General features: G+C 34.3%; 2 protein-coding genes across 3 annotated transcripts in view; one reads left to right on the top strand and one right to left on the bottom strand.

Moving 5' to 3' along the window:
* twin (CCR4-NOT transcription complex subunit 6-like twin) overlaps positions 1-9,932 on the top strand; it is a 336,377-nt gene extending 326,445 nt beyond the window's left edge. For both annotated transcript variants that reach the window (XM_088257455.1, XM_088257454.1), the window contains exons 6-11: positions 867-1,021; positions 1,425-1,576; positions 2,868-3,110; positions 5,371-5,548; positions 6,157-6,296; positions 7,453-9,932. In XM_088257455.1, the coding sequence (XP_088113581.1) occupies positions 867-1,021; positions 1,425-1,576; positions 2,868-3,110; positions 5,371-5,548; positions 6,157-6,296; positions 7,453-7,529 (945 nt within the window). In that variant the 3' untranslated portion in view covers positions 7,530-9,932. The remainder of the gene's footprint in view (positions 1-866; positions 1,022-1,424; positions 1,577-2,867; positions 3,111-5,370; positions 5,549-6,156; positions 6,297-7,452) is intronic.
* An 8,027-nt stretch (positions 9,933-17,959) lies between these two features.
* Positions 17,960-23,059, bottom strand: mRpS24 (mitochondrial ribosomal protein S24). The gene is made up of 3 exons (XM_088257456.1): positions 22,922-23,059; positions 22,582-22,774; positions 17,960-19,231 (listed from the first exon to the last, which is right to left on the bottom strand). Exons 1-3 carry the CDS (start codon positions 22,952-22,954, stop codon positions 18,942-18,944), a joined length of 516 nt encoding a protein of 171 aa, XP_088113582.1. The 5' UTR covers positions 22,955-23,059; the 3' UTR covers positions 17,960-18,941.
* Between the last annotated feature and the right edge of the window lie 2,066 nt (positions 23,060-25,125).

The following is a 25,125-nucleotide window of genomic DNA, read 5'->3' as shown; positions in this document are numbered from 1 at the left end:
TGCCATGTGGTCCTTCATTATGCATACGTGTCAGTGTCCTTTTGATGTATTTTTTTTTTACAAACTTATTCATTAGACGTGTCCTGGTTTACTAAAATGGCAGCGTGCAAACAAAGAACGAAAACAAATTTCCTGATAATTTTGTATTTATCTTTTGTCTTTCCCTCAGTAAATAGATCTCATTTGGTAGGTGTTTATTTAAAATATGTCATTTATCGACCATTCCCTTCGTAATGCTGTTTTGTTTTTTAAACCTTTTGAACAAAATTGTACATTTTGAAGTGATTCTTTGTGTGTACTTGTATCACTATAGAGTGTGAGATTTTTTCCAGATCTTATATTCACTAAAACAAAGTGATCTTTATCTAACTGGCATTAATAAAAATTTTCTGGGAAAGAGTTAATATAACTGAAAATACAGTCGATCCTAGCTATAATTAGGAATAGAATACAAATAAAATTTCCTCATTATTATGCTTTTCAATATTTTTTATAATTTTTAATGAAAATATACTCATAATGGAGTTGACACTACTATGCCTTAGATTAGCATAATAAATTATGTAATTTACTGTAAACTTTTTCCAATATTATTGAACAATACATTTGTATTGGGATTGGTAATCCCATATAATGTATCTTTATCATACTTTCTGGTTTACATAACACAAAAGCATTCATTCATTTTTTTGGCGAATTTATAAAACAACCTTAAAATATTTTCATTCAATATCCAAATACACGGAATATTAGGATTTACTCTATCCTCACACTATTATTTACAAAAGGTCATAGACAATTTCAAAAAATAGAGGTTTGTCAATTTTTATTTGTATCTAATGTTATTTTATTTTACTCTGTTCTAGGAAGTTGAGACGGATCAGTTTTACAATTTTTTCCTACCAGAATTAAAGACGGATGGCTACGACGGCATCTTTTCTCCAAAATCACGCGCAAAAACAATGGCAGAAAACGAGAGGAAATTTGTGGACGGGTGTGCAATTTTTTATCGAGCAGCAAAGTGAGTATAGTGTATCTTTCTTCTCCTATCATTTATAAGGGGCTGAGAACATAACTCATGATATGCTCCGCGATATGATATGGGGTTGAGAACAAAACTTAGTGGGGCTGAGAACAAAACTCAATGGGGCTGAGAACAAAGCTCAATGGAGCTAAAAACAGTGTCGAGTTGTGGTCCCGTGGTTAGTTTTGGGGACTCTTGACTCTTGAGTCGGAGTTTCTCAGTTCGAACCCACTCTACCACAATTCGATACCTATTTCTAATAATGAGCAACTTAGGCTCACAGAAATAGTATGAAATTTATGTATTTTTGTAAATAATAAAAAATATAAATTATTCTCTTTTAAAAAAATAATAATAATAAAAAACTCAGACTTGGGAAGTAATGAGTGCCCTTTTTTAGGTTTCAGTTGCTGAAGGAGCAGCTTATAGAGTTCAACCAGTTGGCGATGGCAAATTCAGAAGGATCCGACAATATGCTTAACAGAGTCATGCCAAAGGATAACATCGGGTTGGCGGCTTTACTTAAGACCAAGGAACCGGCATGGGAAAATGGTAAGAGAATCATCTTTTTTATTTTCTTTTAATTGAACAAAGGTAGGATAAAGAGGAATAATTGATAACGCTTTTAATATTCAAAATATAAAGCAGAAAAAATTAGCTTCTGCACTTTATTTATGCATATATTGCACCCTCATACCATAAACTTCATTATTTCTATGAATTGGTGAATGTTTCAAAAGTTTGTCATACAAAATATATTGGACTACTCCTTTCAAAACCAGATGTCGGCAATTATATCGGCGTCGTTTGATCTTTGGTGTTATGCGTACGGCGTAAAAAGGAGGTAAACATTATGAGAGCAGCATTTACTTACTAGTAAATGCTGCTCGCATTTAGTTGGTGATTTTTCATAACTTAGCATACCTTTATTTAAATAAAATCCGAGAGATATTTTCATCACAGAGAAGATAAAACAATGACACAGATTGTTTATATATTATCAAACACATTTTAGATTTGAATTAATTATGTTTTAATTTCTATTATGTTTAAGTGTAATGGAGAGCACGCTAGGCTACCGTACTGGAGGTCCCGGGTTCGATTCCCAGGGGAGAGGGTCAAATAAATATAAGCGAATTTTAACTCTTATATTTATTCAATATTACCCTGGACTGGTACCTGAAGTAGAGCACTAATCACTTTTTCTTCATGTGTTAACGTCGAGATAACTCTGCGTTTATATGATCCAGTGCTCTATGCACCACTATGGGTGCGGATGAGGGTTTGAAGAAGAAGACGTTTAAATTGTGGTTTTTCGGGCATAGTAACCCCGACTAATCGTGGGGACTGACCGGAGCATTTCATCGTAACGTGTTACGTTACGATGCGAGCATTCGTATAGTCAGTACAGCGAGCCGAGCACGTTCCGAGTACTTCAATCGACTTTGGATGCTCGCTGCTAATGTTTCATTATGACGAAATTCTCCGGTCAGTCCCCACCATAACTAAAAGTCCTGGTTACCAAAGGGTCATTATAATAATTTTGTATTATTTTTTGACATCTCATCAAAGATAAAGAAGAATATGTAAGTCTGGGCATTTACAGGGCTGACGACCGTCATAGGCTGGTTTAAGTGATCACTTTACACATGTGTAACATTCACCAATTCTACCCATTGTTGACAACCACACTAGTCAAATTCTTGGAAGTGCTATATATATGAACCAATTTAGAAACCTTGTTCTTGAATCACTAGAACTTCACTAGAGACATCTATTGGTGAGATGTAAAGAAGCTTTTTACTAAGCAGAAACTCTTATATTGATAATTGTGCGATTACAGGTCTACCGGCGGACACCAGCCTGGTGGGGCAGGTGATGCTGGTGTGCACGGCGCACATCCACTGGGACCCCGAATACTGCGACGTGAAGCTCATCCAGACCATGATGCTCAGCAACGAGCTCAAGACCATCCTGGACGACGCCGTGCAGCTCACCCGCTCCACCAAGACCGGCTCCTCCCACGAGCCCAACATGCCCGTGCAGCTGCTGCTCTGCGGCGACTTCAACTCCCTGCCTGACAGCGGTGAGTGGGCCTCAATTGCATTTAAATCACGGGTGGCCAACATTTTCTATAGCCGGGCCAGATTTTAGAAATGACATACCTACCAGGCCGTAAACAAAATTTATTTTATTATTCAGAGCAAACAAGATCAACAAGAATCCTTACATATCAAGCATGTTGGCTTTTTAAATTCCACGAAAAAATTGTTTAAAGTCCATTTGTCTTAAAAACTTCTCAGTTCTTCTGTTACTCTTCTCTTCTTTAGTTCAACGTCTTTACTACTCGACGCCATTATGGGTCTTGAAATCGTCAGGATAGTGAAATACTCCCATATATGGGATATGATACGAACTACGACCAATGGAATGTTCTTTTGGTGGTTTTGTGTACACTTAAGGAAAAAATGTGTGATTTGCTCCGCAGGCCGCATATAGACACCCGGCGGGCCACGGGTTGGCCACCCTTGATTTAAATGAACAATATTTTGGATCTGTCTAAATTTTTGTTCACAAATGCTAGAATCGCTTCACTCGGATGTTACATATATTATTATTTTTATTCTCAAAATAGATGAGAAAGTCTATTGAAATGATAATTTGGAAGTCTAGGTTTTATTAGCAGGGCTTATTGGCTGGTTCAAGTGGTGATCACTTACATATTACATAGAAAGTTGTGTATCGTAGGTGTACTGGCAAAAAACGCTAACTCGAAAATATGCAATTTTGACTTCAAGATGCATATTATAAAATTTTCAATGTTCTATAAACTGGCAAAATACACCAAGTAGTTTGAAATGTCACATTAATGTGGTTTTAAAAGTAAAAATTAACCTTGAGTTTAATAGCGGCTATTTTATTCAAGCTAAAAGCATTAAATAACAGGGATTATTAAAACAGGAATTTTATAGTTAACGTTTTTTGCACACGATATATGTCAAGACTTGTTACGAGAATAAACTTCATAGGCAACATCCATCATTAGAATATTTTTTAGTAAGTTACAAACTACTAAAATGAGCCTTTCAATACTCAGACTTCTTCTATATTTCCCACCTTATTCATCTGTGTTGATATATCTATAGCAACTTACTTTAGCCTCCTTCTTGTGTCCAGTTTTGAACAAAGGCCTCCCTCTTGTCTTCCTTCCACAGTTGTCTGTTGGACGCAACTCTTTTCCAGTGCAGGCCCGCCACTTTAACAACAACGTGGTACACTTTAATTCTTAACCCCCTGTTGCCACACAGTCTGTGACACATGTGATATGTCCACCGTGCATTTTACGCACAGTTCGTGCATCACACATCGCTGTGCCCAAGATTCAACCCTTTATTTTTATGTACATCTTGCTCGCGCGCTTCATATCACAATAATAACTTGAGCGCTTGTGCTAATTATGTAATTAGAAAGACATACAGTTTATGAAAAGTCTTTGTTTTAAACTAATTATATATTATATCAAATGCGTTACCTTCTCCAATCCTTGGAACAGATAATTTACCATCTAAATGTCACAACTAATTTGAAACGTGATGATTGGGGTTAACACACTTTGGACGGGAACGGTTTTCCTATCCGTTCGATCGATTGACGCTTAAGGATAGGAAGGGTTTTATTACTTCTGCGCCAGCCTCATTTCAAAGGCAGAAAAGAAGTAATTATCGAATGTTTTAAAATGAATATTTTACACCCATCTCTTGTTAGGGTCTTCACTATATGTACTGAATTATCAAATCCCGTCACCAGCGGTTCGCAGGCGTAAAAAATACCCGTCTGATATCGCTCACTCCTTTCAAGAATATCATAAATCAAAAATCGTCAATGTTCAGTTGTGCATGTTTTCGGAATGCCCAGAAAATGTACTATATCCCAGCAAAAGCGGCATATTTTTAACTCAATATTTACCCGCTACAGGGCAGAAAGTGTTGTTTTTGCATTTTGAAGAAAAGGTAGTGTTTAATGATTTTTTGAATTGTAATAAATGATTTTCAAATGTAGAAAAAACCTTCATGTTTTACCTCAAAAGATCTGTTGCACAGTATGTAAAAAGTTTAATAAGTGGCTTGATATTTATTTTTAATACATTGCATTATATGTTTAAACTTTAAAAATGTTCCCCTAAAAAATCAAGTTTTTTGATTTATGACGTTCTTGAAAGGAGTGAGCGATATGTTAACATGAGAAATTCCAAAGGTTTAAAATGTGATATTATAAGTTACCTTTCTGGTGTTGATGTTTTTGCCTAGATAAAGAATCGCCGACTCATAATACTTTTCTCATTTCAGGTGTGATAGAATTCCTGTCCTCGGGCAGGGTTCCCTCGGACCACCGCGACTTCAAGGAGCTGGGGTACGCCAGCAGCCTGCAGCGCATCTCCGGCACGGAGCGCCCCAACGAGTTCACCCACCCCTTCAAGCTGGCCTCCGCCTACAGTGAAGACATCATGCCTTACACCAATTACACGTCAGTATAGGACTTTGCTCATCATGCCTTACACCAATTACACGTCAGTATAGGACTTTGCTCATCATGCCTTACACCAATTACACGTCAGTATAGGACTTTGCTCATCATGCCTTACACCAATTACACGTCAGTATAGGACTTTGCTCATCATGCCTTACACCAATTACACGTCAGTATAGGACTTTGCTCATCATGCCTTACACCGATTACACGGAGATGCATGAATGTGGGAGATATGAAAATTCTTTGCAAAGACAGATTAGTATGGCGTTCTATTCCCTCTGCCTACCCCTGCGGATAAGCGGTACGATGTTTAGTTAGTTTTTATTAGCAAATAGAATGTGTATACCTTATTATTATAAGGAGAGTGTTATATTACCATACCACAAAGTTAACAATACTTTTAATATATAGAATAAATCCAATATTCCTCAGTGACTTGTTGATTTTCATATTCGTCAATTGTGATGGCAGTTGTGATTTTTCTTACATAATGGATCTCGAATCACACAGTAAAATTCACTGGCAAAGATATCTCTAAATCCCTATTGACAGACATTGTAATATGCTACTGAAGTGTGTTTGACTGTTGTATTGTGTTTCAGGTTTGACTTTAAGGGTATAATAGACTACATCTTCTACTCTAAGCAAAGCATGACTCCCCTGGGCCTCCTGGGCCCCCTGTCCGCCGACTGGTTCCGAGAACACAAGATAGTAGGCTGTCCGCATCCGCACATTCCCTCAGGTAATTACACCGATGTCACCAAATCAAATCCCTCAAAAATTCTATCTGATGAATGCAGATGTTAGAACGCCGTAGATATTGCCACAGCTAACTTTCTTAGTGGACTGTATGAGAATACAACCATTTGATGACTAGTCAGTACTTACGTCATCCTTAAGGCACAGCATTCGTAAGCATTTTACGCAATTAATGCGTTTTTGCATTGAAAAAATGAGTTTTTCTTTAAAATAATAATAAAGCTTTGAAAGGAAAAGAGTTGTATAATACAAAAGTTAGGAGTTTAAAAAAATGATAAAAATATTTTTCCATACATGTATTCTAAAAAACAAAAAAATATCCAATATACATTCTTTAAAAAAATCGGGCGTGAAGAGACATGTGACCTCTCTGGTGGGCCTTAAGAATCCTCAAGCTGCTTAAAATGATATACACTCTGTTCACAGTTATTTTACCTCTATATTTTTTTTTTAATAATGAAATCAATTAAAGTTTAAATAATAAATAAAAAAATTGAGCTAAAATATCTGTGAATAGAGTGTACATCAAATGTCCAATTTTTAGATGATGGGAGACAATGTTTTTATGTGACTGTGATAGCGATAGTGAAGAAATGTTTCAAGCTGAAGCAGTTGCTATTCCCTATTGAAGCGTAGTGTCTGCCTTTAATACATGCCTAGAATGAGCTCACTAAGTGAATATTCCTGTGCCAGAGAAGATGCTTTTACATAGAATACGGCTGTCCAAATTTAAAACACAGTAAGGGACATTTTTTTTGTAGTAGGTTTTTTTTGCATTTTTGGACTAAGTAGAGTACTTAGTCCATAAATGCAAAAAAAACCTACTACAAAAAATGTCCCTTACTGTGTTTTAAATTTGGACAGCCGAATACATGATAAAGCTTTTTTATTTGTTTTTAAAGAAATCTCGAATAACTAAAATATTTGATTTCCTTAAAAAAGTTGATAAATACCTTAAAAATTTCACAATACATATTTGTTTTATGTGATAAAAATACCCAACAGATTCTCTGTACTGTAATCCAAAATCTCCAGTAGTCCAAACAGTGGGTAAATTTATGGCGTTGGGATATTAGAGGTCCTGCTGTAATAGTAAGCATTGATATTAAGTCTAAGATGCCATTTGCCTTTGCTTGCAGATCACTTCCCGCTGCTGGTGGAGCTGGAGATGGCTCCAGGCAGTCCACCCTCCAACGGGCTCATCTCCCGCCGGTAGCACGCCCCCCCCTCCCACACCTCCCCTGTACCCCGCGCTAGGAAGAGGACCAAGTAACCGCGACGCATCCCATATAAAATCAACGTTTGATATACATTTTTGAATATATCTTGTATTTTGAAATGTGTTTGACTCCGCATTTAATAGGAATTTTTAACGTATACATCGTATGATTTGTATATATATGTTTTGTATTTTACTATGTATATTACTATTGTATTACTATGTTCTATTGCCTTATACCTCACTCCTTCCCGTCTGTATTTAAGTTTGTGAATGTAATACGGATGATGATTGTTTCATATCGCTGATCCTCGTATTTTGTACATAAACATGTTTATTTCTGATTGGAACTTCAAGTGTACACCTAGCTTTATTTAGTTTAGTGTTTTATATAGTTCAACTTCCATATAGCGGACATTTACCGTGCTAATTTCATAATGAACACCGACATCCATTTCCCCTAAAGTCGCAAGTGCACTGACAGTTTAGCGTGATCGAATTTACACGCAACGTGTTCACGCACCGATCAAGAGCACCGATCCGAAAAATGGACAAAAGCACAAGCCAATCCAAGCCAACCATAGTTTTAAAACGCTAACTGAAGTGCCGGACGGTAAAATTCTGTGTATTGCACAAACACCCTAATACTGATTAAGAATTCTTAAAAGGTGTGGAATATAAATAATTGTGTGCAATTTGACAGCGTTACTTAAATAACAATTTTTTTCCAAAAATCAGCCATATATTAATGATGAAATTTTCAAATTTTTGACTGTCAGTGCCCAGATAACTCCTAAAAAAATCCATAAAATACTAATGTGTACACTGCTGCAACAAAAGTTTCCTTATGTTTTAATATGTAATTCAATTTCACAATAAAATTATATGTTTATTCTGTATCGTGAATATTCTATCCACTATGTTATATGGAAGTTTGACTGTATTTTAAATTGGAGATTTTAAATATGTGTTTTAAATCAATTAGTGTTAAAAAGTCGGTAGATTTTATCAGTTGCTAGAATGATTTTAAATTGCAGATGGATAAAACTGTTTATGTACTATAAGTATTCCGGAGGTTCTTGAGTAATATTTGTAAATGCCACCTCAGATGTAGCATATTTTTTTATAAATAAACATAGTAATATAGTCGGTATTGAAATGAATTTGATAAGGATTATTATAGTTATATTAAATGATAAGCTTGACAGCGGTGCGCGCATTCTCGGTTTCTCTGTCCCCGAATTCCGTGCCGTGCGGAATACTGTGATTGTGGTATTTGTGTTCTCTTTACGTTTTGTCTTTTTTTATGTAGAAACAATTTTTTTACTCGATACGATGATTCATTTTTAAAGAAAAAAGTCAAAACCATCGTCCCGTTCTTTCGGCGAACGAAAAGGCAAAGCGTCATTATCCCTTTTCTTAACTTTGCGTGCAAATGTTGATTTGTGCATGCAAATCTCTATGAATCATTACTTTTTCACTAGACTTAATCGCATCGTAGTTTATTTTAACGTGTAAGATTTTTAGAATAGGCGATTTATTCACCTCTCATACGTTTGTTTCATCCATTCGACTTTTTTTTTTTTATTCATATGGGAGTCATGTCTTACTAATTTATGAAATATTATAATCGCATCTTATTTTTTAAAGTTATATGTACACGGAGAGTTATTATTAACGTTGACTTTGACTACTTAATTTGGTAATAATCACTACTAATAATTTGAAAAGTGGATCGATATTTATCAATTCATTGTTTAATGAACGATTGTTTATTTCTTGTTATATTAATATTGTAATTATTTTAATCAATTTATTCCTCATGCATCATTTAAAAACAGACTTTTTTTAGTTTCTCTCCAAGTTTTGCAATTTTAATTAGTATGTTTATTTCATTGTACGCATGCAATGAACTGACCGGTGGGGGAATCTGTCATCAAATAAAATTTTACGTACTTTGATGTTTACATTTTTTTGTATTAATTTCTTTTCACAGGGAAACAAATTTTTCCCTTACCTCATTTAACTTACAAATTATTTTAAGAATGTCTTATTAGAGAGAGTTGAAAAAATATCTCCGTAAAAAGCCTCTGATGTCCGCTTCCATAGTGCAGTGGTAAGCGTGTTTGGCTGCCATGTACATATAAGGACTTGTATTCAATTCCCGGGGGTCTTAATGAATATATAAGTGATTTTTCTCTCATATTTATTAAATATCACCCTTTACTTGCACAAGTAGCGTAGTACTGATCACCTTGCCTTAATGAAATTTATGATCAGAATAACACTGCGTCAATACGATGCAGTGCCCTATGCACTATTGGGAGCAAATGAGGGTTTGAAGAAGGTAATAAAACTGACTCTTATTTTTCAAAGCTAGAAATAAATAAGTAAAAAAAATTGGTTTCATACTTCATTACAAATATATAAAATAACATCAACTTCTTCAAAACCTTTTCCGCACCTGATGGTGCATAGGGTACCGCATCATATAAATGCAGTGTTATCTTGATTGTTAACACATAAAGGAAAGGTGATCAGCTCCCTGCTTCAGGTACCAGTCCAGGGTAATATTGAATAAATATTATAGTGAAAAAATCACATATATTTATTTAACCACCCCCCCCCCTTGGGAATCGAACCGGGAACCTCCAATACGGTAGCTGAGCGTGCTGACCATTACACTACGGAGGCAGATAAAATAAACAATAATGTAAAACTACTTAAAATATGAGACCATCCATGAATAAAAAAGCCACTTTGATACTGTAATGTTTATTTTTTACTTCAATACATGAGGATGGATGGTTCTCGGACTCTCAATGTTTTCAAATTTAGTATTCTGTTTTGTGAAAGAAATTTCATGCAATTTATTTTCGTAAAATTTTATGAACAAAAAAATTATCAATGTATGTTTGTTTTTTTTTCAATAGTAAAGTGAGATCTGAGCCGTCCTTATATATATGAAATTGACCTTTGACCCCATATTGTATTGCAAAATACGACAAATGGAGATTAATGTTTTTATATATTGTATGTTAAAAGCATTGTTAACTTTATGGTAAGGTAACTTTACGGTATGGTAATATAACACTCTCCTTATCATTCATCGTTCACTTTGTGTAATACCACTTTGAAGTGGTATTACACAAAGTGAACAATGAATGATAAAGAGAATCTTATTAATTTCATCAATTGATTCGGCAGTCACTTTGTGGTAGAATCTATCCATTTGTAATTAATGTTTTATTAAGTAAATTCCACTATTTCTTAAAATCTACTGTGACACGTGTTTCGATGCATTCCGCTGTTTGAAAATGATGCGGAATGCATCGAAACACGTGTCACAGTACATTTTAAGAAATAGTGGTATTTACTAAGTAAAACATTAATTAAAAATGGATAGAATGTTATTAATTTGCTACTCCATTGTAAAATGTTTGCTCGATCGATAATGATAGTAAAAATCCCCCATTGGTACGTTTATGTCCGGTAAGCTAACATCATAAGAGGTATTGATTTTTCATGCGTCAGTATTAAACGCACTGTAGCATAAATTCACCTCTCACTAATTTAGGTGTTCTTAGTTTGTAGATAAGGAAGAGCGCTGTCGCGGCAGCGACGAACGTTATAAATCCTGATTTGCTGTACAATTGTGGATATGTGGTGGGAGCGTTGGCTGTTGTCGTTTAACTTAGATGTGATATTTACTCGGAACGAGCGGCACTCTGAATCATAATTATAGTCATTTATATCCGGCCAAAATATATTTACCACCAATATTTTGTGACACAAGTAACCAAATCCAAGTATTTTTAATAATAAAAACAAATGTAACTTTAAAAAGATGTACATGTTATTTTAGCAGAGAATAAAATCATCGATATATATTAAAAACTTAATTACGGTAACAATAATAGTTTCATGTGTTGTATGCATCTCCGTAGGTTATTATTCGACATTGTTCAATACTTTTAAGAGTGAGGTTGATCTAAAATATTTACTACAAGTTTGTGGTTTTTTTTTTTTCAAATAATAATTTCCATCATTCACTTCCACGTACAATTATTTTGACGCAAGGTTTAGAGTACATTTATAAGAAGTTCCTTTTACAAGCGTGTTAGTTAGAGAGTTTAGTATCACAAATAAGTTACTTTCATTTCATTCAGATATCGCAATGTAATATTTTCATGTGTATTTATTTTACCAAAAAAAAATCCTTGCAAATAATGTATTCAAGAATTAGATCCATAAAATAAAAATAATCAGATTATTTTAAATCAAATTTCAGTAATGTAAAATTTCATTAATTAAAAACTCATCATTTTCATTTCCAAACTCCTTCATACTGTAAATATCAATAACTGATAGATCAAAAAGAAAATTAATAGGCTTTTAATTGTTAATGAAATTTGATTTGCGATATTCTTTTATTATTATTATTAGAGGCAGGCACGATTGAGACTCCATGGGTTGGCTAACTAAATCGCCTTGGTGACAGTTGTGACCATGGGTTGCCGCGTCCTAGGCCTTATTTCCACATTCCTCACAAAATCAAATCACCGCACGCCTAAACTTCCCATACTGTGCCATGTTTCACAGTCATAATGTAGGTAAACCGAATACACCAGAGACAATTCATGAAATATTGCGCAGGTGCTGGCATAAATTATAAATAGAAATCTTGAAATGATATGTTCAGTTAAAATTTTTGAGCGCACAAGACCATGATTTTAAATAAATGAGTTTATGATACTGATCAGGATTTTATCTCTTTTAGCAGGCTCTTTGAACACTGCATATGTCAGTTTCGGTATGCGAGCCAAGGCATTTAAATGATAATCAAATACATATCTATATCGCTGGTTAAATGCAAAAAAATTTAACTCTTTATTCCAAAAATTGTATCTAAATTGTCAACATTTTCAATAATGGATCATGGGTGTCTTTCGAATATGAAAATGTTGACATTTTTGGAATAAAGTTTTTTTTTTTTGCATTTTAGCCCTTTGGCATTTGACCAGCGAAATAATGGAATTTTTCAATACACGTCTTGCGCTTTTAAAGGGGACTTCTCATATATAAATAAAAAGCTTAACAATCATATTGTCTTCTGTGTTCTTTAGTACTCTTAAAATACAAACTGGTGCCAAATGTTTCATTCGTTTAGTAAAGAGACTTTTAGATAAAATATTCATTTCTATACTTAAAGCGGGTAAAGATTTCTCTCCCCTAGAGTTTATCAACACTTCTATTATATTTTATTAAGGATTTGGCAATAGGTAATTTTATTAAATTGTGACATTTTATCCATCGGGAATTATGTCAAAATCGTAAATTTATATATTTTATTTATCATTCATTATACATTATATTTTAAATCAAATAATTCAATTCTATAGTACGTATTATGATTTGATAATAATTATTTAGCCTATTATTTTTGTATTACTATGTATTGAAATAAATTGTTTTGTTATTGTGCAATAATCTGTTTGCTTAGTAAATCCCAATAGTGGAATTATTGTATTTCGGGTCGGTCATTCTGCAAGTTCTGTTGCAATATCTATCTTATAAAATATGTATTATATTTTTCTGTATAAATTAGGTCTCTGAATTGGCATCATTGTAATGTTTTCTCTTGTATTATTTATAATTGATTTATTTGGTAACACTGTGTAATAGAGGCTAAATAAAATAATCTCCTCTTAGAATTTTTTTCGAGCTTATGCCGTTGTGAATGTAAAAGTGATAAGAAATTGAAATACATTTTTAAAATATTATTTTTTACAATTTTGATCTGTTTAATGTAGTTTTTAGTGAAAATTTGATTATGATTTATACGTGAAAAATGCTAATATGTATTAACAAATTTATTATTGCAATGTAATTATCAAATTTTTATCACTTGTGTAGAGTATAAGTTATATTTTTTAATCGATTAATTTAGTAAAATCATATTTAACTTATATTTTTTACCGTGAATCATTAATCGTAATAAATTTGATCACACGTTACAATAAGTTTTGTGTAAATACAGACCCATCTTTTATTAAATTTATGGAAGAATCGTAGCGACTTTAAGCTGTAACGGATTAAGTTGTGTTGAAATAGATTCTACGAAATATATAAACAAATTACTGATATTTTTGTAATTGTAAGAGAGTAATATGTATGTCACTGTGATGTATGATAAAATACTATGTACATTTGCAAAGATCATATCTCTAAATTATGGCTAATTTCTAATTTCCCATTCCATTTCATTTTATCACGCCACCTTCTAATACTGACAAATGTTTTTCTTTCAAAAGCAATCATTTTTTTAAACTTACCAATATGTCTTTTGACTATTGGCTACTAAGAAATACATTTTTAGAGGCGTACAATTTTATTTAGTATTTTACAAAATAGGGTGTGTTTCTTTGTATTTGCTTTTTAGCTTTTCCTTAATATGTTATTATGATATTAAAGATATCTCAACATAGACAAAGAAGTTTTTTGAGAAAGGAATATTGTCGGGGTAATCTGTAAAATACATATTGGATTTTCACTGTATAGGAGATAGTAAAAATATTAACGAAATTTTTCAGTTCTCAAAATATATTTTATTCCTATACATACTTATGGAATACTATATAAAATATACTGGATGGTTTTATTACAATGTTTTTACTCTCTCCTGTCTAGTACTCCTAGATGGAGTTACAGTAAAGCATTTTATAGAGTAAGCCGACAATATGGAAGTCTGGGCAATAGCAGGACTTACAACCTGTCGTCACCTGGTTTGAGTAATACTTTGATTGAAGTATTACTCAAACTCAACTCAAATTTTTATATATCTTTTACGTTCATTTGTGCGTTTAAAGTGCCGTCTGTTGACGTATCTATAATATCTCGATAACAAGCCCTCTCGGGGTATTTGTGTTCTTACAAAGATTTGGACCTACTCAAAATATTGGCAATAAAATTTCTCTGTAACCGATGACTTGAATAATTAGCGTAAAATTGAAATTTAGCATAATGGGCTTTCTAATGTGTGATAAATTACAATAAATATTGTAAATTGCTAAGTGTTTTCAATTATTGAAAGTGTTTTAGGTAGTCTCGAGTATCCTTGCTACAAAATTGTGTAGTCAATTTAATAATACGGACTGTTTGGTTATATATGGAAAACTTTAGCACTCTTAACACAATAAAAGTTAACTAAATATCACTATGTATGTACCTAAATATTATATCGTATTATTACAATGACTTGACTATTATTAAGGGAATCATTATTGAAATGATCGGGAAGAATTATTAAAATGTGATATTTAGTAAACTTTTATTAAGAGCTTGTTGTTGGAAAGATATTGTTTGTCTATTCCGTAAATGTTTTTCACTTTATGTGCATATCAATTTGTAATTGCAAGGTTATCGGCTTTCTAGTTTGAAAACACTGTCCAAAATTTTTACAAAATCTTTGTGATTTTGCAAGTTAAAGATCAATGTCAGTATTGTGTAAAGTGCCCCGAAGACGGTCAAGAAATTTTTCAATGTTTATATCACCATCAAGGAGATGTTACAAATGGCAATCGTTTCAACGAGGAAAACTTCCATGCTGCCTAAAATTTAATTTAAAGAATATTTTCTTACGTATGACAAAGAATGACAATGCCTCGCAAGGCGAAATATTTTCACAGTAAATAAATTCAGTATATTCAAATTATGTTTTGACTTGTAATTATAATAATTGACTTTAACACTAGCTTGACTAGGGCGGATTCACGTCCTTTCGTGTTTATTTTGTTGCATATATTTTTTAATTGTATCGGCATTAATGTGATATTATCTTGTTGATACTATAAGTAAATAAAAGTAAACTTTCTTTCTGCCTCTGTAAACGATCAAGTCATCGCATCAATGAGCATCGGTGATGTAAAAATTTACAATTTTATTGATCCGTCTCCGGGGTGATTTAGTCCAAAAGACAAATTTACCATCAATTGTAAATAATCACTTTTTTAATTATTACTGTAAGATCATAAAACATTTGACCTGACCTCCTCTTGCATCGAACACATTGTTAAAGTACAATAAGTGGGTAAGTGTAAGAAAGTGATGAGCAGTAGGATAATAGCCAAATGTTCCATGATCGCAAATAACTAGATATTAGAGCGATGTGCAAAATTAGGTTTTTAACTAATAATTAGTGTGTTGTAAAATTCAATGGTTCTTGCACGAGATACTTAGGTAATAACCTCAAATTGCGATAAACCCGCGACAATTATTTTAAACGCAATATAAATGTGATCCGAACGATTGAAAAAAAATGTGATACATTAAATTTGAAGATTTAAACTATAGTAATTTAACGAATTTGTTAAATTGTTTCGGATATATCACCTGCCTGAGATGAGTTATATTCTTAAAGTCTCCTGCACAATTATACCGTGAAAGATGTTTGATGACTAGATTGATTAGAATAATACAAAGTTGTACAAAACAGAATACTTTGGTGGAGTGAGACATTTTGTGTGTTTATAATGAAATATATGAATTAAATTTACCTGTTGCACGACGAATATAAATTTAGCAATGATTAATTGGTCTTAGTCGTATAATAAGTCGGAAATGTGCTTATAATGTGTATATTGTAAGAGAAATAAATGGTGATGCATAATATTATATATACAAATATATATATACAGTAATGGTTACTTCCACAAGAAAATCAACAATCTCCAACAATTACGTGCTCAGTAGTCTTATTATTGTTCCAACACAAAGTTACTGTCATCTAGGCAATATTCTACGAGATCTCACCTTCGTAGCCTTTAAGTAATACAAAGTGTTTTCCTCTTACCCTCACGCTCCGTAGCTGTTCCACTGTAATCATTATAAGATGATTTCGAGAAGTGTGATTGAAAGTTATAGATTTAGAAGACCAGTTTCGCCTTACACGATATATAAAACAAACGGTTGACACGTGAACAGATTTAACTCTTTGAAGATTAATAGTAATATGTATATTTTGGTAAAAAATGTAGACCAAAATGTTGAATTGTATTTATTGAATTCCTTCAAAATGCCACTTATGATGAAGAATCAGGAATATAATATCGAATAGGTTAACAAATTTACCTCCTTTAGCAAAATATCTGTGAATAAACTTACTGGCGTGGAATAAAATTCTATTTTTGATAGGTTTATAAACAGACTGTTACGCATTCAAATAAATGATATTACGCTACTGTACATATAGGCACATATAATAACAAATTATTGGCAATTTCTGCACTCGTTCTTTGGAATTATCTCGACAAATACAATGTTTTCGCACCAAATTTTAGTGCTGTTATTTTCATTTATGCATTAAAACAAAGATCTCAATGTAGAAGGTAAATAATTTGTGAAGACTCTGTTATAGTTTAGATATTATTATAGTATATTTCTTAATATCATTGCACAAGTCGCATATGTTCCCGTTTTACAAAATAATGTCTGCACAAAGGGTCGGTACATGATTTAGATGGGTAATTGATCAGGGTAATATGTTCTCTATAGTTTGGTTAATTAATTCTAGAATACTTTAAATCATTTTGTAATGACATTTGTTTGTTTAGCGAGACCCGTCAGTTTAGGTAACCCGAGAATAGTAAAACATTGTATAAAACTGTATAATTTCCCTCAAGTCGACCAGACATCTCAAATTTAATTAATATTAAAAGCGTTTTGGCCACTCAACTTATAAAGGTGTATATTTATTAAGAAAAATCTATTTGTATAGCATCGGGCGACGCCAGGGTTATTCTTAAGTCACAGTACTTTATTGTTAACATTGAGATATACATACATAATTTACACGAAGAAATTCCAGAGAGGTTTATAGGTAGCTCAAGAAAAAGACTGCACAATTATATAATGTCCCGATCGAATGGGGAAAGGCATCAGATAGATAAGAATATGCTTTACATCACTGTGATAAAGACAATACATGCGAATACCTGAATACACACCATATTAAACTTAGTTCAAAGTGATAAGTAAATACTTACTTGACGTATTTTGTCTAAAGCATTATGTATCGGTGTTCTTTACCACAAAGTACAAAATAATTCTACTTTTAGTGGGTGTCTGGCCGACGTCGACATATATTATCGCTTTCTGTTAAACAAATGTAATTCCAAGTAGAGTGTAAGAAGACGTATCGTAACGTCGGTTGCCACAAACTGTCTGTGATTCCTGATTCCTGATTCCTACCATGTATGTTGGCCCCCTTCATTCTTCTTCACCAAACCCGGTGCGTATCATTTACTAGTGTCTTTATGTTGTCACAATATTCTCTCCTAAGGACTTTACGCACTCTCATGTGTTGATGTGTCTGTAACCATTATGTACACTTACATCTCTCATATGAAAGGAAAATAAAATAATATGGATGAATTCAACAAACTTCTTTTATTCTACTCTCCTTTACCCCTATACCTTATTACACGCAAGATTCATACACAAAGAAACATCTGCATTGTAAGTTTTTACTCATTTTGGATATACAGTGGACTGTCAATTTACCAGGATGCATACTAAATTAATTAAGTAGATAATCTACTTTTATTGTAATCTAAAAATTCCAGAAAATGCACAAAAATTACAATTTTACAGATTTATCTAAAGGAAATGATCGTTACCTTATGGGCATAAATGGTATTTTTTATCATTTTTATTATAATTGCTTATTGCATAGTTTCAGAGACTTAAGCATCAGTTTGCAAGAAAATATAAAATAGTAACAAAAAATTTGTTCAATTGAATGAATAGGTTTATCTACTTTTTAAGAGATGGCCAGCTTCACAACCCATGACAAGGTATTTTGATGATCTTTTGTAGAAACAACTTTTTTATTCTCAAGTAAAAAAAAATAAAGGTATTAAAATTGATGAACTCTTACAAATAAAACATCAAATACTCGTGATTTATACCAAACACAACTGGCCACATTTGATTAAGAACATCATTTTTACGGAGGAAATGAGTTGTAAATAATCTAACCCTTATCCGCACCCCAATGGTGCATAGGGCACTGCATCATATAAACGCAGTGTTATGTTGATCGTTAACACACGAAGGGAAGGTGATCAGCCCTCCGCTTCAGGTACCAGTCCGGGGTAATATTGAATAAATATTAGAGCGAAAAAAATCACTTATATTTATTAGACCCCCCTCTGGGAATCGAACCCAAGACCTCCAGTACGGTAGCCGAACGTGTTGACCATTACACTACGGAGGTGGATAATAACAATATAGTAAAACATTAAAACCAAATTTGTGCACAGATCAGGGTTGTAAATAAAGGTAATAGAAAATCTAGATTAGTAATTTTTTATTAGACAAATCAACTAAAACAATAACATTAAACAAAAATTAAATACTCTTAAAAACAACGTCCTTTGGATTCTCCACGGTCTGGAGTTCCAGAGTTACGGGGCACTGCAGCCAGTTGGAGAGCAACTCCTCGGTGTACCCAATCAGGAAGTACATCTTGCTGGGGGTGATGGCTCTCTTGATGAGAGAAGCCACTCGGATGTGGTTGTGTTGTCTCTTGATGATCACTTCTGACAGGACCATGCCGTGCCACGTGCCGACCATGAACCTTCGGATAAATATATCTTCCACAGCTGTTTCTGACCGACGTAAACCTCCAGTCATATTTGCTAAAAAAAAAATCTCTGCTCAAAACAAAGGCATATTTCACCAACAACTTGTTTTTTTTTTGTTGAATTACCTAACGTCCAAGTTACTCTGAAATCTAGCTACGGCTTATGCAACACCGCTTATCATGACTTCAACTTTTTAAGTTTCATATCCTATGCCTACTCGTGAGTGGATTTACTATTTATGTTTAAAGGTTGATGAAAAAAACTGCCCGACAATAATGTGTTAAGCTATATTCTTACCTTAAAGTGGTCATTTATTAATATAATCAAAAAGTATATATTTTATACTATAAATGTGACTAATGGGTAATTGTTTCTTTTTTTGGTTACCCGATAGGGGTGGTATTCCTCACTTTTATCTTCTCTGTTTATATTTCTTCCGTCTTAAGTTTTTGATATTGTATACTCAACTATATCAGAAAACTAAAAATAATTTCTTCCTCCTACCCTTATTTGCACCCCATTGGGTGCCCATTGAGTGCACTATGCACCACTGTGCATAGGGCACTGCATCATATAAAAGCAGTGTTATCTTGATGGTTAACATGTGAAGGAAAGGTGATCAGCCCTCCGCTTCAGGTACCAACCAGTCCAGGGTAATATTGAATAAATATGAAAAATCACTTTTATTAATTTGAACCGCCTCTGAGAATTGAACCCGGGAACTCCGGTACGGTAGCCAAGCGTGCTGTGCACTACGGAGTCGGATAATAATAATATAATAAAACATTAAAACCAAATTTGTGCACGGATTAGGGTTGAATTGTTGAACACCTACCACTGTGTGAGACACATTGTTTTCCAGTCTACATGCCTTCTTTATAGATTCAAATATTAACTGTCGCTGAATTACCTAAAGACTGTTATTTTTGACATCTCATAAAAGATGAAGAAGAATATGGAAGTCTGGGCATTTACGGGGCTGACGAACGTCATAGGCTGGTTTAAGTGATGACTTTACACACGTGTAACATTCACCAATTCTACCCATTATTGACAACCACACTACTCAAATTCTTGGAAGTTCTGTATATATGAACCAATTTAGAAACCTTGTTCTTGAATCAATAGAACTTCACTAGAGACATCTATTGGTGAGATGTAAAGAAGCTTTTTACTAAGCAGAAACTCTTATATTATATTATTCAAGAACAAGGTTTCTAAATTGGTTCATATATACAGAACTTCCAAGAATTTGAGTAGTGTGGTTGTCAATAATGGGTAGAATTGGTGAATGTTACACGTGTGTAAAGTGATCACTTAAACCAGCCTATGACGGTCGTCAGCCCCGTAAATGCCCAGACTTCCATATTCTTCTTCATCTTTGATGAGATGTCAAAAATATTATGAAAATAACTCCTGTAATTGGAGATAATCCAGATTTTGTGAACAAGTATTTGGACACACTCAAAATGTTGTACCTAAAGACTGAATTGCTGCAGACATCAATTAGCGCGGAAGTAATCAACGTAAGTGTTAAGATGGGACAAAAGATAAAACGTAAGTATGTATCGTAAAAATAACGCAGTTTTAACCTTAGATAACTAAACTATATTTGTAGATAATAAATAAACTTTCGTCAGGCGGACTGCGCCATTAAAAACGTGAAAATTATCAAAAGTATTATTTAAAAATAGGAACTGATTACCTGACACTTAAGTTTGGTTTATTAGGAATGAATGTAAGGGACATTCAACAATAATTCACTATTCCGCACAGCTACTACATATCGCTCACTCCTTTCAAGAATGTCATAAATCAAAAAACTTTATTTTTCAGGAGAACGTTTTTAAAGTTTAAAAATATAATACAATGTTTTAAAAATAAATATCAAGCCACTTATTGAACTTTTTACTGTGCAACAGTTTTTTCTCCATTTAAAAAATATTTAGTATTTAAAAAAAAAATATTAAACAATACCTTTTCTTCAAAATGCAAAAACAACACTTTCTGCACTGTAGCGGGTAAATATTAAGTTAAAAATATGCCTCTTTTGCTGGGATATAGTACATTTTCTGGGCATTCCGAAAACATGCACAACTGAAAATTGTCGATTTTTGATTTATGACGTTCTTGAAAGGAGTGAGCGATATGTCAACATTGTGCGACCCACAAATGGCATTTTTTTTCATTTCATGCATCGATGTTTTGTCATCCTACGAGCCTTTGATGGACATAAATAACAGATTTTGCGCATATTAGTCACAGAAATAACATGAGTTTCAGGGTCTGAAGACTCACCAAGAAAATCTTTTATCATGACCTGGATGACATAACACCTTTACAAACAAGTAACGTAGTAACTAAACTTTCGTCACCCGGACGACCTAATTATTGTGTGATTGCAATCGCGTCACCCAATGAACTATTCGCACCAATCCTGATTCCTGAAGGTGAACAAGCCTTCCTGAAGGTAAACAAGCCTTCCTGAAGGTAAACAAGCCTTCCTGAAGGTAAACAAGCCTTCCTGAAGGTAAACAAAGCCTGGCGGATGCGGGACGCAGGGAAGAAAGTTCACTTGACTTTCTCGGAGAGGGGCGTCGTCGCATGAACGAATGTTTAGTTATCAAGGGTTGAATAAAGTCATAATTCATCACGCAATTTTAGTTTTTTTTAAGTCAGAATATTGGGGAAATTCAGTTAATAATTTCAAGACATAAACAGAAGCGTCAAAATGCAAGCGTTTTATCTGTAAAAAAAATATGATATGGTCGTATGTACTTCAAAGGTCTTAGTGTTTTTATTCAACTTCCCTTCCAAATACAACTATTGCATTCTGTCACAATGAAATTCCATATCAACAGTGCAATCTACTTATTATTTTTTGACATCTCATCAAAGATGAAGAAGAATATGGAAGTCTGGGCATTTACGGGGCTTACGACCGTCATAGGCTGGTTTGAGTGATCACTTTACACACGTGTAACATTCACCAATTCTACCCATTATTGACAACCACACTACTCAAATTCTTGGAAGTTCTATATATATGAACCAATTTAGAAACCTTGTTCATGAATCACTAGAACTTCACTAGAGACATCTATTGGTGAGATGTAAAGAAGCTTTTTATTAAGCAGAAACTCTTATATTAGTATGTGAGATCCGAATCCTGGATTATAATCACACACATGAGAAACGCCAGAAAATACCATTTTCATTTTTATTATTAAGCTTATAATTTGACCAGATAATTTATTTACAACATTTTGAGTGTGTCCAAATACTTGTTCACAAAATCTGATGAGATGTCAAAAAATAATATGAAAATAACTCCTGTAATTGGAGATAATCCAGATTTTGTGAACAAGTATTTGGACACACTCAAAATATTGCAATCTACTTACATGTGTTCCATGAATTCCACGCTTTTCTGTGAGCAATAAAATGAGGAGGATTGGCCATTTCATAAGTCAGGGGTCTGTTTCGTTTTGGTGTAATGCGATACTTTCCTGAAGTGACCCGGGAAACTACGGCAGTGGTGTGAATTGCACATTTTAAAGGTTCCGCATAGTGCGAAATCATTTGAGATAATAAAGCCTGCAAACAAATACATTTATCAAGTATAAATTAATTCAAAAACACTGTTCCTAACTTGGCATTAACCAAGTTAATCAACAGAAATTAAAGAAAGCTTTATTTATTGCTCTTAAATACGTATGAATAAAAATATTTTGGATAACTCACAGCTTTTGAGAGGTGTGCAAGTTGTAAGGCCATTTTACACCGAATATCAACAAAAAAAACGAATTATAAAACCTTTTCGAGAATCAGATAACCACAAAATATAACCTCAAAATAATATGTCAAAATTTTAAATCATGTGTTGCTATTCACAAAAAATAATATTTTTAAATAATTGGATTATCAGTGCCTACCTTGAACAAAACATTGTTTATCGTTTTTACCTACATATGTTATGATGCGCTTTTATATAATTTATTTAAATATTTTGAAAACTCACATTACATTAAAAGTTTTAACGCGTCTCTGTGGAAAATTAAAAGTACGAGGTCAAAGTAAAATTTTGACGAGTTTTTCCTTTTAAAAATCCACCAGATTCTTTCTTATCTACTGGTCCTTTCAATATATCTATTTCAATTATTTCCTCATGTCTGACCAGAAGTAAATATGATATTTTCTTATTTTTTCTTACATGTAAGTACAAATTGATCAGTGTCATTTTTATTATTTTTCATTTAACAATGGTGCATTGGGCACTGCATTGTATTGACGTAGTGTATCTCGATCGTTACTTACATGAAGGTAAGGCGATCACTCCTGCTCTTCAGGGACCAGTCGAGGGTAATATTAAATAAAATTTCAGTGTAAAATCATTAATATTTATTTTCACCCCTCCATGGGAATCGAACTCGGGACCTCCAGCACGCTAGCTAAACATATCAACTATTACACTACAGAAGCGGACATAATTTCAAAAATATTTAAAGCAGAAAATGAAAATATTGTTTATCTAAGTTATATACTTTAAATATGAAAAAAATTAAATGTTTAGTTTTGTATTTATCATTTGAAAAATCAATAATTGAATTTAACTCAAGTGTCGGGTTATGGTCCCGAGGTTAGTGTCACGGACTCTTAAGTCAGAGGTTCTCGGTTCGATCCCACTCTACCGCAATTTGATACCTATTTCTAATAATGAGCCGCTTAGGCTCACAGAAATAGTATGAAATTGAAATATTTGTGTAAATAATAAAAACACAAATATTTCTCTTTTTCAATAAAAAAAAAAACATTTATTAGAAATTCCCTTTTAAAGTTTTTCAGTAAGTTGTCAACTGTTGTCAACCCCTCTTCCGTGTCACCACACATTTACACCACATATATGTATGTGTGTGTGTATGAGTGTAAACATAGTATTTAAGGTTTCAATAAAAAAGTACCGATTGTCTCATTCTGACACAGGGCCTCGGTGAGCGGCAGACGGACGACACGGTGTCCGAGGCGCTCCGTCTCTTCAGGGAGACGGAAGCTACCGACGAAGACATCGAGTCCCGTCGGCTGACCACCCCCGGGGAGATCAAGCGCATCATCAGACGACTAAAACCACTAAAGGCGCCGGGCGACGACGGCGTGATGAACGTGTCACTCAAACACTTACCGCAGCGGTCTATCGTCAGCCTGACCAAGATCCTGAACGCGTGCCTCATCCTCGGCTACTTTCCGCGAGAGTGGAAAAGAGCCAGAGTTCTCCCCTTCCTCAAACCCTCCAAGGACCCCCGCGACCCTGCCAGCTACCGCCCCATCAGCCTGCTCTCCAGCATCAGCAAGGTGCTGGAGAAAATCATCCTCGTCCGCCTCACGGCGCACACAAGAAGGAAACGATCCCCGACGAGCAGTTCGGTTTCCGCACCCGGCACGGCACGGTCCAGCAGCTCACCCGAGTGGTCCAGCACGTGTCGCTCGGCTTCAACTGGAACAAGAGCACCGCCTGGATCTAGCGAAGGCGTTCGACACCGTGTGGATCGACGGACTCATATTCAAACTCATCACCATCGACACACCCAAGTACCTCATCGACATACTTCACTCGTACCTGACGGGCAGGAGCTTCAAGGTCGCGGTGAGAGACGCGCATTCCACTTACAGACCGATTCCCATGGGCGTACCCCAAGGCAGTCTCGTCGGTCCACACCTCTTCAACATCTACACCCACGACATACCCACGTTGCAGAACTGCTCGAAGGCCATCTTCGCCGACGACACCGCCCTCTACGCGACGTCCCGGTCTGCCGACTTGGCGGCGCGCCACCTCCAGAGCGGACTCACCGAACTGGCGACTTACTATCGCCGGTGGAGGCTGAAGCTGAACGAGTCGAAGACCGAGACCATTCTGTTCACGCAGCAGAGGAAGAGGGCGACGCCGTCGG

The sequence above is a fragment of the Brachycentrus maculatus genome, unplaced genomic scaffold (genome assembly GCF_059751285.1).
Source record: "Brachycentrus maculatus isolate JH-2025_06_01 unplaced genomic scaffold, ASM5975128v1 h1tg000081l, whole genome shotgun sequence".
Lineage (NCBI taxonomy): Eukaryota > Metazoa > Arthropoda > Insecta > Trichoptera > Brachycentridae > Brachycentrus > Brachycentrus maculatus.
Note: the sequence above shows the minus strand (reverse complement) of the source record. Positions and strands in the feature narration are given on the sequence as shown.

Excerpts from the sequence above, each read along its gene's own strand:
- mRpS24 (XM_088257456.1), bottom strand. The coding sequence starts at position 22,954 with ATGGCCTTACAACTTGCACACCTCTCAAAAGCT. Across the intron at positions 22,775-22,921 it reads TTGCACACCTCTCAAAAGCT|GCTTTATTATCTCAAATGAT; the intron begins GTGAGTTATCCA and ends ATTTGTTTGCAG. Across the intron at positions 19,232-22,581 it reads GTGGAATTCATGGAACACAT|CAAATATGACTGGAGGTTTA; the intron begins GTAAGTAGATTG and ends TTTTTTTTTTAG.